General features: G+C 42.6%; 1 protein-coding gene across 4 annotated transcripts in view; it reads right to left on the bottom strand.

The window, feature by feature from the left end:
- WDR33 (WD repeat domain 33) overlaps positions 1–17,989 on the bottom strand; it is an 87,415-nt gene that overhangs the window by 5,948 nt on the left and 63,478 nt on the right. For all 4 annotated transcript variants that reach the window (XM_019624531.1, XM_019624528.1, XM_019624530.1 and 1 more), the window contains 11 exons: positions 12,914–13,040; positions 11,669–11,823; positions 11,494–11,572; positions 11,060–11,170; positions 10,601–10,695; positions 10,302–10,388; positions 9,943–10,082; positions 8,694–8,846; positions 6,941–8,026; positions 5,491–5,599; positions 1,575–2,010 (listed from right to left, as the gene is read on the bottom strand). In XM_019624531.1, coding sequence (XP_019480076.1) covers positions 1,575–2,010; positions 5,491–5,599; positions 6,941–8,026; positions 8,694–8,846; positions 9,943–10,082; positions 10,302–10,388; positions 10,601–10,695; positions 11,060–11,170; positions 11,494–11,572; positions 11,669–11,823; positions 12,914–13,040 — 2,578 coding nt within the window. The remainder of the gene's footprint in view (positions 1–1,574; positions 2,011–5,490; positions 5,600–6,940; positions 8,027–8,693; positions 8,847–9,942; positions 10,083–10,301; positions 10,389–10,600; positions 10,696–11,059; positions 11,171–11,493; positions 11,573–11,668; positions 11,824–12,913; positions 13,041–17,989) is intronic.

The following is a 17,989-nucleotide window of genomic DNA, read 5'->3' as shown; positions in this document are numbered from 1 at the left end:
CCTCCGGAACTGAGAAAACGGATGTCTGCTCCGTGTGTGGCAGTTTGTTATGGCAGGCCTAGCCGACTAGTATACCTCCTAACGGGCTGAGCCCTCTCAGATGCCTCTCCCATTTAACAGATTCATTTATTCGAGGTACTGAGCACCTACTGTGTCACCACTGCTGCTCTAGGTCCTGAGGACACAGTGGTGGGCAAACAGAGCCCCTGCAGTCAGGAAGCTGTCACACTTCTGGGAGATATAGGTCATAAAGAAACAAATATATTACTTAATGTCACAGTGCTAAGTGCTATAAAGAAATGTGAAGCAGAGTAAAGGAACTGAGTTAACAGGAGAGACCTAACAAGTGAACCAGCCATCCAGGACACTGTTCCAGGAGCGGAGACAGCCAGCACAAGGGGAATAGAACCTATTTGGCATGTAAAGACCAGCACAAAGCTGTAAACAGCACCAGAGTTCAGGCCAGTAGCCCGTCACTGACACATGAAATAGAAATTGAGGCTTAGAAAAATATGAGACTTTGCTCAAGGTGCAGAGATTCAAGAAATCAATGAAAGTGGTTGATGCCAAAGCCCCTGGAAATAAGGCACTTGCAGACATAGAAGCCATTTCAGAGTGAATACTTGGATATCATTAAGAGAGGCCCTTAAAAAAACTGGGAGCCCTTAAATCTTTTTTAAAAAACTCCTTAGGCTTTCTGACAGCTGCTTTCCTTCACCCTCTATCTCATCCTCCTCAATGGCCCTTTTATCAGTCAATCTCTTCTACCACATCTGTGAGGATGGAGATCGCCAATCCTTAATGTAATCACCTACTCGGCAACGCTAGTGAGAAATGTGCCGGGACACGATGTGCAAGGGACGAGTGAGGCAGTAGAGTGTTGCCAGCATGGGCACTGTGAGACCTCTGAAGGTCAAGAAACTGCTGGTTCCCAGTGTGATCCCTTACCTGTAAAACGCTGACACCACCATCAATCTCACAATGCACTGTAACGATTAAATGAGGTAATACCTGGCACACAGTAAATACTCAATTATCATCACTGATTATTCTGAATCTCACTTGAGATTTCACTAGTTCTTGTTTTTCCTCCATATTTCTTTTATTCCTTTTTTACCCCAAGCAAGCTGAATGTTCAAGCCTGACCTTGACCTAATTTTTACAGCAAGATTATTTTTCAGTTTGATTTGATTTTGTCAAGATCTTTAGGCAATTTCACAAAAACTATTTCACAATTCCTTTATTCTTAATCTACTGGTCTCATGTTTCATTATTCTAATAAAAAGAACCTAGATATTTCTGATCAGATCCAAGAAATTTTATAGTATACGGATCCTCCCATCTCTTTAAAACCACCAAAAACTGAGCAAAAAGAAAGATTTCTAAATTGTAAAGACAAAAAGAAACACATAAAGGTTAAAAAGCATAATTTTTTTAAAAGTCTAAATGCAAAATGTAGAGAGCGTAGGGCTAGTAATCAGTCTAGTATTCTCTCCCCAAGAAAAAGAGGAAAGCGACTTGTGTGGAAAGAACAGGTAAAAAGCTCCAGCGGACCCACAAAGTGTCTGCCCCACCTTTCTTCTCTGCGCGCTCGAAAGCGTGGGTCCTCAGGGTCGCGGGGAAACCGCTCGTCTCCAGGCCTGCGGCCTTCCCACACCCCTGGAGGGCCCCGGGCTGCGCCACGGCCATCCCCCTCGCTGAACTCCCTGTGATCTGGAGGAAATGGAGGCCCGGGGCCCCCGCGCCTCCACTTCTCTTCTTGTGGTAAAGGTCCTCCTCGTCCCTCAAATTCACGTAACCGGTGCCCAAAGCGCTTGTCAGGGTGGAAGTCGTCTGGTCTGCTGAAGTCATCGGGGAAGTCAGGGTGAGGGCCGCGCCGATCAGGGGGACCCCTGCAGTCCTGGCCACCTCGGAAAGGCCCCCTCTCTGGGCCGTGCTCGGGGCCGCTCTGCTCATGCCGCCTCTCGGACATGGGACCCAGGTGGTGGTTTGGAGGGCCCCGGGAGTCACCTGCGGAAAACAAAGCTGCTTTACCCCGTCTTCAGCAATCCTGCCAACATAGAGCTGATTTTCAGCATCACAGTATTTCAGAATGCATTCTTTCATTTCGAATGTTTTCCCTCCTAGGTTCTCAGCATGCTTAGGGTCCTGACAAATGTCCCTAAGGCATCATATAATGGAAAGAACAAGCGTTTTATGATGAAGATTTCAATTTCATCCCTCACTAGTTAAGGAACTCGACCTAGGGCATATTACTAATCTCAAACCAGATCAGCAATACCCACCTTCTAGTACATTCAGCTGCTGTGAGGATTAATGTAGAAAACCTAAAGCAGCCACACAGGCATAAGAATGAGCCTCCTCCCTGCTCCTATTCTTTCAGTGATTTCATTCTCCCTGCTCAGTACCAGGAAGAACTCATCAGAGAAAATTCGTGCTGCAGGCCAGGGAGCCAAGAAGGCAATTCAACTCTGCACTCACAATCCAGGCTGCAGAGCCCACAGCGGGGCCACGGGGCTGCCACCAACTAGGACAGCGCTCCTTTAACCCCTAGCTCAGTTAACTTGATTTGGTAACCCACACTTTGATTCTTAACAAAAACCTTCTGGAAGGCACATGGAACCATGAGCTTCTCTAATAACTGCTTGGTGACCAAAGAGCCTCGCTGTACTTTCAAAGTTTTTATGAACACATTTTCTGCCCCTTTCTATGAATGATATCCCTCATCTATATTATCACCATTCTTTGCATACAGTGTTTGGAAACCCACTAAAGGTTTTAAAAAATATTTGAATATACAAGGAATGAACAAACAATATAGTCAATGTTTAGATTTTTAAAATTACAGTAAAAGACACATTAATCCCCTCAAAAAACTCCCCCTCGCTTCAAACACACTTATCCCATCATTCTTGCCACTTTCTGAAGCAGTTCTGGAAGTCCTCTTTTGTGAGTGTCTTTAGTTGTGCTGTCATGGCTGCCTCGATGTCCTGAATCATTTTGACTTTGGGGAAGAGCCAGAAATCACATGGTGCCAGATCTGGTGAATAAGGTGGATGAGGACATAGGGTAACATTTTTATTTGACAGTAATTGCCGTACCAGAAGCGATGTGTGACACAGAATGTTGTCATGATGGAGGATGAAGTAAAGACACTCACAAAAGAGGACTTCCAGAATTGCTTCAGAAAGTGGCAAGAATGATGAGATAAGTGTGTTTGAAGTGAGGGGGAGTATTTTGAGGGGGATTAATGGCATGTGTCTTTTACCGTAATACATTTTTAAATGTAAACATTCACCATATTTTTTGATCACACCTCGTACATGCAAAGTACCAAATAAAAACCTGAAGAAGCCAATTAAATTTGTGATGATCTACTCAGTTCACCTCCTAACTTTGAAGGGATCTGTTTTCCTGGCTACTGAATGATTGCAGCCATTATAAATTAATATATATTTCCTGTCAACATGCAATTTAAACATTTCTGAAAAGCAGGTAGCAAAGGGACACTCTTGTCTCTAAAACCAAGTTTTAAAATGAAATTCCTTCACTCGCCCAGCTCATGCCTGTTATTCTTTTCCCTGGCAACAAAGATGGACTTCGTATCCTGTCACAGTTGGCCAAAATTCTTACCTTTCCAATGTCCTTCCTCTTGCATTTCTGTGCATTTCTCCTGGCCATGTCAATCCCTCCTCACTATTCCAACGTGTATAAAAAAATGTGGAAATCTCAGCATAAAAACACCATGAGAAGGACACGCTCTCATCTTTCCTTCATTAAACCAGTCCTCTCCATGTTGAGGAAAGCACCTTCTGAGTTGCTTTTCTGGTCAGTCAGTTTGCAAATATCCTAAATCTGCTTCCGTATGATAGACAGGTCCCCTCACTTCTCAGTGTATTCCTGCAGCTAGTGGCTTCTCTCTGACATTATGTTGCTTGAACTTGGTGTGACCTCAGACACAGCAGACCTCTGATCTGAGGAAGCTGAACATATTCCATTTGGACTTACCTATTACCTCTATCTGCTTAAAAGTACCCTACTCCTCCAAGGAAAGAAACCACCACTACAAATTAGAAGGGATGTGGCCACCAGTGATGTGGGGGAGGGGGAGCACTGGTTAATCCAGTAGTGGATGGCAGGGTCCCTTTCTGGGCTCTCCCTTGTCCCTATGGTCCCTGGGAAGAGAAAGAAAGGAGGAAAAAAGAGAAAGAGATAGGTGGGGAAAGGGGGGGAGGGGGGAAGAGAGGGAGGGAAGGAGGGAGACACGGAGGGAGAGAGGAACAAGGAGATGAGGAAAATATGTGGAGGAAAACACTGAGTAGAGGAGAGGAAGAGACAGGCTCTCAGTTGGTTGATGACTATACCTTGTGGGTCATTTTCTTAGGATTCCCAAATTCCAAAGATTGGTTCTTGATGTTTGCTTTCTCTTTTTCCCTGTTGGCCACTTCTATAGGATGGGACTAAAACAGACTCTCTCCTAATTCCTTTATCCCTTCCTTTCCCGCCTCAATAACTCACATAAATTTAAGACTAAGCTTTAAGTTCCCAAAGCCCTAGGGCTGGAAATGCTGACACAGGCTTTTCTTAACCTGATAAACAGGGTTCTGTGGGCTTAGGCAATGGAACAATAAAAGCAAGGAAGTTCTCTGCAATGCCATCTCCACAGAGCTCATGTTGTCTGGTTTGTGTGCTCCCACTGGGTGTCACAGCTCCGTCTCCTCACTTCCCTCCATGTACACGGCCTCACAGCCTATCCTCTAGCCCTCCATTCAGCAGCCTGGGCCCACCTTGTACTTGCTCCAACTCTTCATCCAGGTGTGAGAGCATAACCCTTCCGGCAACAGGGGGCTCCAGCTACTGCCTGCGCTCTTTCAACTCTGGGAACTAACTCTTAATTTCCAAATAGCCTCACATCTAAATACTGATAACTGTCACCTCTGCAATCCATTGCAACAACCTGAGGCACAACACATCAGGAGAAAGTGGTTGCTTTCTCCTTTTCAAATGGTACAGAACATAATCAGCTAAACTATTCAGTGTATGACACACTTTGTAGGGAAAGGAGGTGATTTTAAAAACATTGTTAAAATCTCTGAATTCTTTATCCTCTCAGAAAACTGAAACTGAAACAGCTCAGCTCTCCAGTGCTGTTAGGCCCTTGCATGAGGCAAGAGCACAGGCGGCACCCCCATTCCCAGCAGACAGGCCGCCCGTGGCCCAGGCCTGTTGGAGCGGCCGTCCGTTCAGTGGCCGTGCTGCTGGCTTCTGGTAAGTAGGAGTTCATTTTCTGCAGGCAGCACTTATGGATAACTAAAGCAAATGTGTGAATGAAAACAACACAAGACAAAGCTATTACCTGAAATGACTGTGGTCTGATTTTTCCTAGAGGTTCAAATGACCGTTATGTCAATTCCTTACCAACAAAATTCTTTATTGTAAGATTTATCCAAAGGCAGTAAAAGTCTTATCTCCAGCCGAGCAGGTATTTACCTTTGTTAGGACCAGGTCCTTGTCCAGGATTAAGAGGGGGGATGCGACCTTGTGCTCCCTGCTGCCCTAGGCCTGGTATCAGGGGTGGGGGGCCTGCATTCTGTCCTTCCTGAAAAGACGTTTTTAAAGCAGGGGTGTGAAATCATAGGCTTGTGCTTCACAAATAGCAATTTTATTATAACGTGACAAGATAAAAACACTAGGTTGCCCCAAAGCCTCCAGCAGTAAATATATAGCTATTGACATTATAGCAAAACTGTCCTTAAATTGGGGCAAAAGAGATACTTCTCTTACCATAATAAAAGGAAATACTTATATTTTAAACCTGCTCATAGGTTTTATTTAAAGCTATATCTTTACTTGTAATGCTAAGCAAGAACCTCAATGGATAGTCAGAAATCATAACATAGTAACAACACTCTGCACAGAGGAAGGGACTTCTGGCAAAAGGACAGGCAGACTGTTCTCTCGCATCCATGGCTCCTTTCCAGGCACAGAAAACCACCCACCATCCATCCTGTGTGTGTGTGTGTGTGTGTGTGTGTGTGTGTGTGTGTGTGTGTGTGTGTGTGTGTGTGTGTGTGTGTGTGTGTGTGTGTGTGTGTGTGGTGGGAAGGGGGCAGGGGGAAGGCTGGTTCATGACGAGCACAGTGTCTGCGCTGGCTTTCTCCTTTCACTTCCCTCTCCCTTCTACCTTCCAATCTGCTCAGTCACCTGGGATCATGTTGGACTCATCAGGTTCTCACAGCTTCTGTCTGATACAAACCTGCTGCTCTGGATCCTCTCAATCTCCTTGCTCTGGAACCCCAGCTTGTCCCTAGTCTTTATATTCTGTATTTATATCTAACCATGTCTAAATTCTGATTCTGCACACTGTCCAGGGAACTTGGATCAGGTCTCTTGACAAATAAATAAATAAAACAAATAAATGTGTGTATGTGTACATGCATGTGTGTGTATGCATCTAATCATCCCTTCATATAAAAATGCAGTTTTTACATTCCAAACTAGTGACATGAGAGAGCAGCCTTGATAGGAGGTGGAGCTCCACAGTTATAACAGCCATCGTGACCTCAATGCCAGTTATTTCTATACTCATGCTTCCTGTCCCTTTTACCCATGGACAGCTGTTATCAACATCTTGCATGCTGTTAATTTAAGACCTGAAAGCAATTTCAGTAAATTAAACCAATTAAAACAATTGGCTCAATTTAATAATTAAACAATGGGTTTAAAAACATAGGTTGAGATTCATATTGTGATATATTTAACAGTCCACTTAATTATTCTTATTTCTTTAGCTGACAGTGGCTTATTTCTTCAAGCCACTATCACCACCTGCGAGACACTTGTACCAGCTGTGACTGGTTTCACAGCATTTGAAGTGCTGCCTCAGTGCAGAGTGTATTTTCCCAATCTGTAATGCCTGCAAGTTGGAAATAAATAATACCTGATTGAAGGGGGCCCGGGGCCCATCACCTAGCAGAGCTGTTTTCTGCTGCTGGAACGGTATTGGTCCTTGAGATGGATGTGGCCCTCTTGCTGGGTTCTGCTGTCCCTGAGGTCCAGGGGGCCCTGGCATGCCACCCTGGGGTGGTGGTCCCAAAGAGCCCTGGGGCGGCCCCTGCTGACCTTGTGAGCCTGCAGGCCCTCGCAATTCCTGGGGAGGGCCCAGCAGTGACCCTTGGGGAGGAGGCCCCTGCATGCCTCGCATCTCCTGAGGACCTCGCATTTCCTGAGGGCCGTGTCCCAGCAGGCCACTTGGAGGGTGAGGGCCTCGCATCTCTTGTGGTGGATGGCCCATCATCATCCCTTGGGGAGCAGGCCCTTGATTCTCTCGGCCCGGAGGACCCTGCATTCCTCTTGGATTCAATCCCATCAGAGGTCCCTGAGACACAGGACCTTGGATCCCTTGAGACCCTGGCCCGCCTTGTATCCCATGAGGATGAGGAGGTCCTTGCATTCCTCTGGGACCAGGTGGTCCCTGCATACCTTGAGTACCAGGAGGCCCCTGAGGGCCCATGTGACCCTGGGGACCAGGTGGGCCTTGGGGACCTATGTGGCCTTGTGGCCCAGGTGGACCCTGAGGACCCATATGACCTTGAGGGCCAGAATTACCCTGTGGTCCAGGTGGTCCCTGAGGTCCCAAAGGGCCATGAGGCCCAGGATGCCTTTGCATGCCTTGGGGCCCATGCATGTCCTGAGGCCTCGGCAACCCCTGGGGTGGGCCCTGGGGCCCTTGTGGTCCCATGAATCCTTGTGGCCCCCCACCTCCCTGGTGCAGTGGAGGACCTTGTGGTCCCATCTGTCCCTGGGGTCCAGGCGGTCTAAACTGTCCCTGTGGACCTGGAGGCCCCATCTGAGCCATGTTCATTGGCATCTGCTGAGATGGATGGGGCTGTTGAAAACCTTGCGGGATCTGAGACATTGGACCTTGTCCTGGAAAGGGCTGGGGTCCGAGGAGAGGGGTGCCAGATGAAGGAGGAGGCTGAATTTGCTCAGCCTGTTTCTGTGCAAGTCTTTCAATTTTAAGTTGCTGGAAAGAAAGAAAGAAAGAAAGAAAGAAAGAGAGAAAAAAAGAAAAAAAGAAAGTAAAAGCATACTGATAAATAAGCCAGAGCCGTAGAAGGTGACAATACTACAGTTACTTATTTCATTGGGGGAGCCTCAAAACAAATATGAGGCATCAACCCCTTAACGCCCAACGGTAACTAGAGTCTGAGGGTACTCAGGCTTCCACACACACTCTAGACTGCCTGTTTTAGATGCTAGGAAACAGCAGTCAGGATTATTTATATCCATCTTGATCGGGGAAAGCCCAATAATTTACTGGTGTTTTATCATCCTTGCTGGCTGTCAAAGATAGGAAAAATAACAAACCACCTGCTCTAGAGCTGAGAGATAAAAGAGTTTTTATCTGTGGAATAAGTGAATCCAAATTTAAACCATGTTGGCTTTATCTTTTCTATTAAAAATGTATGTTTAACTTAGGTCCACTCACTGCTTGACTAACTGGTTAGAAATTAGCTTCCTAATGTAGCAATAAGAAAAGGTGGTGCTCTTCAGACCTATCTAAAAGTCCCACCCCGTCTCCTCCGAGCATATCAGTAAAGAATGCTAGCACTTTTTTTTTTTTCCTCTCCCATCCCCCTAGCACTACTTTCTTAGATCTGCTGAACCCCCATGAAGAGCTTCAAATATACCTCCAGAAGCTGTGGGTTAGTGTACTGTAATGTAGCCATTTCTTGCTCAATTTCTGCTTGAGTTTTTTTCTTCTCTTCCAATTTAATGTCCTCTTTTCTGTCATTCAGTACTTCGTTTGGGGCAGGAATTGGAACCTTATTTTGCATCCAAGCCTTGGGAAAGAAGAGAATATGAAAATACACCCTAAGTGTGTAAATTATAATGACAGAATGAAAAAACCATTCTATAATGTCATTAGCTCATTCCAACTTGCAGAATACAAGTCGGCTCACTTGTTGCATTATCTTTATTTCTAATGCTAATTCTTAGTGACTCAGGAATGGAATTAGGCAAGCACATTACAAGGTAGAAATTACTAAACTGATAAAAGCTGTAAGATCTTGCATGTTACTAAGAATGTAAAGCTTGGGCTGGCTGAGTGGCGCATTGGTTAGGAGTTGGCTTGGGGCACCAGCTCTGAGCAGCAGGGCCCCAGTTCACATCCCACATGAGGGCCAGTGACGCTGCACCCTCTACAGCTAAGATGATGAACAACAGCTCGACCTGGAGCTCGGCTGTGTGAGTTGCCGGCGACGGCATAGGCTGCAGTGGGGCTGCAGTGGGTTGCCATGAGCTACCAAGTGGCTGGCAGCCAGCGTGAGCAGCCGCTGTGAGCCACCGTCCAATGACCGGCAAGCAACTGCCTCACCTGGGAAGAACGCAATGATAATACCAACATGGGCCAGTGAAGTGACATCTTCCACAACTAGACTGAAGAACAAAAGGACAGCAACTTGTCTGTTCCCCTCCTGCAATTCCCCAACGCTGTTCCCCTCCCCCAATTCCCCAATAAAAATCTTAAAAAAAAAAAAAATGTGAAGCTTGCCTGCCTCTTCAAAAGGGCACACATACTTCATGTTGAAGGGACAGATAGCGCAGAAGACAGACAATGTAGAAGAGAGTCGACACGCTCTCTCTGTCCATGCCTTTTTTCACCTTCCTCTGATAGCGTGGATGACAGTAAGGAGGTGAGAACAAAAGAAAATCTAGAAAAGATTCATGACAAACTCAGCACTGACTGCAAAGCAGCAGATGGGAACTCTGTCTAAGAATGCCTGAAATATGTGAAGAATGCTCCAGAAGAGTTGATATGACAGAAATACCTTCGAGAGATGAGATAATACAAGAAACGCATCTCTGAATTTCAATTAGACTCAACAAGCAGACTCTCGCAGTGCATGATGAGCTGGGACCACTTTAGTTACTCACCTGCTGGAACTGAGCAGGTATGGGTTTTGCATAAGGAACTTTCTTCTGAGGTACTTTTTTCTGGTCCTTTTGCATCACCTCCTCCATTCCCCAATCTAAACCTGGAATTGTCATTTCAATTTCATTTGATTCATCTTTTCCTGTAATCATAAAGATAAGTAGTTAGCAAGGAAATGAAAGAAAGTGGCTACTTCATCAATGAACACATTTGGGAAGAACAGATTTTAAATGCTATGCAGCTTTCATCACTCATATCAACATTTCTCAACATAAATCATTTTGGCATTTTCAAAATAATTTAGTATCACAAAGATAAGAAACAGATATACAAAAATAAAATTTATAGGTTCAACTCTTACCCATCTGCTCTTGTTCCATGGCTAATTTGAGTTGTTCTGGGATTCCCATCCCTGGAATTACTGCCAGGCTATTAGGTTCAAGGTCATCTAAAAATAGGAATACATCCACTGTCAATAGAAATTTTATAAATGTAGTGGCCCAATATAATTAATACCTTTATAAAAATGAAACCCATTGCTGGTGATTTACAATTAATAAACTATAAAACTAAAATTTGTTTTGTAAAATCTTCTCCATACTAACACTTTTATAATAGAATATCCGGTTTCCAAAAAGGATAAATGTGCAAGAGCCTCACCATATTCTACTCCATCTTCAGACATTCCTGGTAATAGGTTTAGATTATATCGATCTCGCATTTTATCACCTGGCCGGTTTCGGGTCCAGAATTTGCTGTCAACATAAAAGTAATTGAATGGGGAAGGGCAGGAACATGGTTTCAGTATATTTCTGGGCACATAACAGTACTAACCAGTCCCCCAGGAAACACAACAGTTTTACAATGCTTTTTCTCTAAAAATTTAAAATGTAGAAAGATTTTTTAAAATCAGAAGATAAAACAAAATTTGAATAACAAAGTCATATCCAATACCCAATCTCCTTCTTGTAATATATGTATTTATAAACCACTACAAAAATGTTCCTAAGAATAAGATAGAATACATATTAATACATTGATCTACCAATAAAAAGTATGTATTTATTTCCCTCTGTTCCAGGAATATGGTAATTCCTTTTTACTTTCCATCATGCTTACCTGGTGTGGTCGTTGGAGCCGGAGCAGAGAATATGCCCAAGAGGGTGCCAAGCCAGACTCCAGATCATCCCTTCGTGGGCCATCTCCATCCCACCCACCTCTTTTTCTACCCTGTAACAGCACCACAGAAACAAGTCTTTCTCACAAAAGTTACCAAAAAGAAAAGACATTTTATTCTAGTGTTACACAAAGCTACCAAAGCCTGTTACTTTGAATCTGGTCAATTCCACATGTTGCAAGAGTACTGATTTGTCATCAGTAATATATTCTTTTACCCAAAGAACACTTCAGAGAGAAAAATGCTTCAAGAATGCAGGAAGTCTCTGATACAGGACATAGGAACACTCAGAAAAAAATACAAACATTATCATGTTTTACACTTTCAGGTGCTCTCTTCATAAAATGTACTTCTTTACATAATAAGTGTTACATACCCAACATGCCAGAATAACAAAGAGCCATCGGACCCTCCACTGGCAAAAAGTCCTTCATGAACAGGATGCCAGGCCACAGCTGTAAAACAAAAACATGGGGAAAGACAAAATTATCAGGACCTCAGAAAACCACAGGTGGTAGTCACAATGAAAAGTATATCTGACTGCCACTGACCTGTGGCTTCTTTCTTATGGCCTCGGAAGACTTGAAGCTCTTCTTTCAGGTTTCGGATGTCAAAAAGTTTACAGAGATGGTCACGTGATGCTGTGAGTAGCCAATTGCCATTGAGATTTAATTTCACTTCCATCACTGTATTTTTATGGGCATGACTAAAAACAAAGTACCAAGAAAATAATCTGTCAGAATTCAACACAAATCTAAATTGATATAATGGCCATTTTTGTTGAAAGGCACATGGGTCAAGATGGCAAGAGGTTTAGCCTAGAAGTAATAAAGCGTGAAGTAGTAACATTACAGGACCACAGTTAAAAGTACATTTGAAAGAAAAAGGTCAATGACAGAAACAATGTCTGTTACCTAAGCATTGTTCTTTAACCAGTTAAAATAGCAGAGCTTCAATTGGAGACAAAAGTTTACCTGTGAAGCATGGGAAGTACTTGAATACATAAATTACTATTCAATAAAGCTCATTAAAATTTAAAAATTCAATGAAGTTCCTCTCATTAACACAAAGCATAAAAATGGGCACAGGGTAGTTTGAGGGATAATGTAAACTCGAGACAGCGACGAGGCCTGCACAATGCACATCTCCGAGGAACACCATTCCTGAGGTGTTCAAGTTGGCCGCAGCCATTGGAGGTGTGCACCACAGCAGCCTTGCTCCAGCCAGCTCATTCTGCATATGGTTCACTTCCCAATCAGAAAGGCTGGGGTATAGCTCTTGGTGCAAAAAAACATCAACAACATATTTGTATCACTGTGAATGTTTACAGATAATTCAAACAAAAAATTTTATTATGTAGCTACATCATAAGTAAGCACCTAAGACAAAAAAAGGAGCTGATTTTAAAATGGAGGGAAATTGTCTCTATAAATAGATATAGTGAGATGGAAAAAGCTGGGCTGTATGTCTAGTAAGTGGCACATACATCAACTCTATACAGTGCCAAAAGGTGTTATGGTGAGTGAGAATAGTAATAACCACCTCCTCGCCCTCCTCCCCGTGACACCCAAATTAAATTTAGACATATGTGGCAGAACAAAAATCAAGCCTTACTTCATTAAAAATTCAGAGAGAAATCATATTTAATTAATAAGAAAGCTTATAGATACAAGTCCATCTGTTGTCTACACTGCTTTTTCAGGAATACATGAGAGGAGAGGAAGCTAAAAGTTAAAGAATACAGGCAGCTTTGTTCCCCTTTGTTTAGAGACCAAGATGGGGTTCCTATCACTTACAGTGTTGCGAGACTCTGCCCAGTCTTGGGATCCCAGAACTTGATTGGCTGTTGACTATCTTTACTTCCTGAAACAACTAACCCTTTGGTTGGGTGCCAGTCTACACATTTCACATCAGCACCATGCCCTGTCGGAAACAAATTAAGATAAAAACCTAATCAGTCATATATAGTTAAAGCAAGACTCCATTCTAATTTAAACCAAAGTAGAGAAACCTATTAAATATTTTTGATCCTAGTGTTCAACATCTTCAACTTTTACAAGACTCTGGTCTTTGTGTCTGGAAGCCTTATGGACATATAGCAACCTCTCTTTCGATACCAAGACGCACAGGAACCATTCTTCTGGAACCAAGTTCATGTCGCCCAAGTTGGCAGGCTAGCCAAAGCTTACTGGAGCTGCGCCTCTCAAGCTCCTGTATATACAGCTTCCTAAACTTTCCATGCTGTTCCTGTTTCATCCTAATTATTAGGCATGATTCTTATCATTCATTTGAATTGTCCCACTTTGCAGTAGTCCTCAAGATGAAAAGTCCTAAATTCAGGTTCAGACACTATGACTTTCTAGATGTGATGACAGGAAAAGTACTCCATCTTTCTGATCCCATTTACTCAAGTGCAGAATGACAAAAATAATCTCTGCTTTGTTAACACATGTCAGATGGGATGAAAACAGAAGACACCCTGTTGAGTAACTACTATATGTTAGGCGATGTATTGAGCACTTGTATCACCTCTTGAAATCTTCACAAAATCCTGAAGAAAGTATTATTATCTCCATTTTACAAGAGAAGAGATAGGAGGACTGGAGGGTTTACTGGAGGGTTTAGATAACATGCCGTATATTCCTAAACTAATCACCCAGAACAGTGGCTGGGATCTGAGCCTGGTCTACAGGATTCCAGAGAGTTCTCTGAACTGCTGTGCTAGAGCATGAGGTCACATCACAAATAGATTAACTGTTACTAAAAATCACAAAAGTGAAAATCAGAATCTATAAAACTGAAAGAAATGATCTTTGAAAAATGGGGTGCTGTACAGAAAGAGCCCCAGGAATATTTTATACAGAAAAAGGCACTAAGAAGCAGGTAAAGAGTGAGGTAAAGAAATTTGAAACAGCTCCTTCTCTAACCTGCGTCAAATCCAGCTTCTATGAAGTTTGGGATGGGAAGGAGGAAGAATATAGCACAGAAAAATAGGGAAGGAGAGAAGGAAGAAGAGGTGGTTCCAGAGGCGTTGGAAAGTGAATTTGCACCAATTTGGAAGGGAGTGATTCACATGTCACATGGGCATGGACTGACTTATCTAAATACCCTGTGTTGGCAGGCAGGTAGGGAGACACCAACTATCTGGGGAACAGTTTGACAATGTATATCAAAAGCATGAAAAAAGTACATATCCTCCAAGCCTACCTATGTCTCAGAATTTACCATAGGAAAACAATGGATGTCAAAAAAGCTTTGTCGACCGGGGTGTTTATTAATACAGCTTATTTTTAAATGACCTTGAATAGGAAACAAATATATTACAAAATAAATTTCAGTATGGCATATGTGCTCAATGGAACATGAGGCACCTATTATAAATGATACTATATAACATCATGACATTATTAAAACATTCATGATGCTAAGTTTATTTTTAAAAACAAAACAAAAAACACCAGTGTGTACAACATGCCTGATGAAATCACTGTAAAAGGCAAATAAATTAATAACATAAGTGACTGTGTGTGAACATACATGCAGAGAAAAAACACAAGAAGTCTAGACTCCAAGCTGTTAACAGAAATAGTATTAAGCTGAGTAGTGGTATTAAAGTAATTCTTATTTCTCTGTGTTTTCTGTTTATTTTCTGTAATGTATTTTGTAATGGGCATCTGAAGGTGAAAAAGGGAAGAAAGGTTTGGTTGTTGCTTTGACTTTTTTATTAAAAAATAAAAGAACTGAGGATGGACAAATTGAATAGAAATACAATTCAGTCCTCCAGCCCTCTGCTTGCCTTAAGAACTTTTGATGTTATTAACAATTTGATCCTAAACAGATATGGCTAGGGAATTTAAAAACTGTATGCACCAATATCACCTAAAATTAAATATTATATGTATGCATTTTAACCAAATTTGAGTGGAAAACATGAGAAAGCTCTTTTGTAAACAATGTGATGCACTATGGAAAAAAGCTCATATTCTTTGCATCCATCTGTACCCTCACCCTCTCTGGGACAGTTTTATTACATAAAGTATTGTTTACTTTAAAGAAGTGTATGCAAAAACAAAAACTATCAATCCATAGAAAAGGAACAAAATATTTTTAGCTGCTTTAATTTTGTTTTCTGAAGTTTTCTAAAATGTATTTAAGCAGAATTCAAGCAAGTGATGAATTCCATCCATCCTTTTCTGTTAAAAGAATTTACTCATTCATATCTGTCACTAATATAAATCAAATTGATTGATACTGATTCTTGGATACTATTTTATTAGTCACTGTTTTTAATTATAAAAATACTACTACTAGCAAACACACATACTTCTTATGTATGATACTATTCTAAGCAAAGTATACACACCAACTTATCATCTTACACATGCAAGTTACAAAGTACAGACAGCTAAATGACTTGCCCACACTCACACAGTTGACACGTGGCAGAGCAGACATCTGAATGCAAGAAGATGGTGGGGCCGAGCCACTGCTTTTAACACCTATTCTATATAGCCTTCTTAGATGTGAACGTTTAGTCCAAGAATCACCCCTAAAGAGTCACATCTTAAAAGCTGTGTATAAACAATAAATGGGGCCACTCTCTACTATCAGCATTGGGTGGACCTCCTGTCCCCTCTCCCCCCACAAAAAAAGTCACACCTATTCTATACTGCCTTCTTAGATGTGAATGGTTAGTCTAAGAGTCACCTCTAAAGAGTCACACCTATCCTATACTACATTATTAGATGTGAATGGTTAGTCTAAGAGTCACTCCTAAAGAGTCACACCTAGGGCCGGCCAAGTGGTGGGTTGGTTAAGAACTGGCTTGGGATGCCAGAGTGCCTCGGTTCAGATCCTACATATGAGGAACAGTGACACTGCCCTCTACAGCTAAGATGCTGAACAACAGCTCAACCTGGAGCTGGGCTACTGTGGGGCGACGGCATAGGCTGCAGTCCCCTGCTGCAGTGGGCTGCCATAAGCTACCGTGTGTAGCCGGCAGCCAGCGTGAGCGGCCAGCAGCTGCTGTGAGTGGCCATCCAGAAGCCAGCGACTGATCTGCCTCGCCTGGGAAGAGCGCAATGACGGTGCCAGCTTGGGCCAGTGAAGCAACATCCTCTACAACTAGACTGAAGAACAAAACAACAGCAACTTGTCTGTTCCCCTTCCCTGATTCCCCAGCGCTGTTCCCCAATTAAAAAAATCTTTAAAAACAAATAATAAGTCACACTTATTCTATACTGCCTCATCAGATATGAAAGGTTAGTCTAAATACGAGTTACAGGAAGAAAAGGAAACAAAACTATATATCCCCCTATTGCTTCTGTAATGCATAAAGCCTCACTGAAGGATGGTACCGAGCAGACAGGGAACTGGGATATTCAAGCTTTTACATCATTTTATTTTTGAACCATGTGCATGTTATTATCTATCTTTTTAAAAATAAAATACAAATAAAATATCTAAGAAAATATGTGCAAAAAGGATGTGCAGCATGCTAACATTTGCAGCTTAAAGAGACATGCACTGAAACAGAGCACACACATTTGCTCAAAAATACATAAAGTGTGTCTTAAAAAATACACAAGAGGCTGACTGAGTGGCTCAGTTGGTTAAGAGCGCGAGCTCTGAGCAACAGGGTTGCTGGTTCGATTCCCACATGGGCCAGTAAGCTGTGCCCGAGATGAGCTGCCGCTGAGCTGCCAACAGGCAGCAGGATGGCAGCACGTGCTCCTAACAACAAGGGTGCAGGCTGGACTCCCCATTGGATGGTGGGCTACGCCCACTCGCAACTAAAATTGAACACGGCACCTTGAGCTGAGTGGCCGCGAGCTGCCAACAGGCGGCTGGGTGGTGACTGGACTTGGAGCTGAGCTAGCTGCACACTCCACAACTAAGATTAAAGGACAACAACTCAGCTGTTCCCCTTCCCCAGTTCCCCTATAAAATCTTAAAAAAGAAAACAAAAACAAAAAAAAAACATACAAGAATCTTAATATTGATAGCCTCCAAAAAGGGAAACTGGGTAGTGGAAGGACAAGGGTAAGGAGTCTTTACTGTATATTGTTTGGTCATTTTTAAATATTTACACATGAAAATAACCTGTTGAGAAAAAATTTACTACATAACAGTGGATTACCTCTAGAAAGTGTGTATGAAATCTTTTTAAGTAGCATATGTTTTTATACTTTTATTAATAAATAAAAAAGAGGCTGGATGGATCTAGAGGGTATTATACTAAGTGAAATAAGTCAGACAGAGAAAGACAAATACCATATGATTTCACTTATATATGGAATCTAAATTACAAATGAACAAAACAGAATAAAACTCATACATACAGAGAACAAACTGATGGTCACCAGATGGGACGGTGGTGAGGGGATGAGTGAAAAAGGTGAAGAGATTAAGAAGTATGAGCTGCCAGCTATAAAAATAGTCACAAGGATGTAATGTTCAGCATAGGGAATAGAGTTAATATCATAATAACTGTGCATGGTGCCAGATGGGTACTAAGCTTACTGGTATGATCACTTTGCAAGGTATACAAATGCCTAATCACTATGTTGTATACATGAAATTCATTTAATATTGTATATCAACTACAATTAAAAATAAATGTTTTAGGGCCGGCCGAGTGGTGCGATGGTTAAGAACTGGCTTGGGATGCCAGAGGGCCCCGGTTCGGATCCCACATATGAGAGTCAGTGACACTGCCCTCTACAGCTAAGATGCTGAAACAGCTCAACCTGGAGATGGGCTGCCGTGAGTCGCCGGTGACGGTGCAGGCTGCAGCCCCTGTGGCAGTGGGTTGCCATGGGCTACCGTGTGTAGCCAGCAGCCAGCGTGAGCAGCCAGAAGCCGCTGTGAGC

The sequence above is a fragment of the Hipposideros armiger genome, unplaced genomic scaffold (assembly GCF_001890085.2).
Source record: "Hipposideros armiger isolate ML-2016 unplaced genomic scaffold, ASM189008v1 scaffold_592, whole genome shotgun sequence".
NCBI classification, from domain to species: Eukaryota; Metazoa; Chordata; class Mammalia; order Chiroptera; family Hipposideridae; genus Hipposideros; species Hipposideros armiger.
This window is presented reverse-complemented; position numbering and strand designations above follow the sequence as displayed.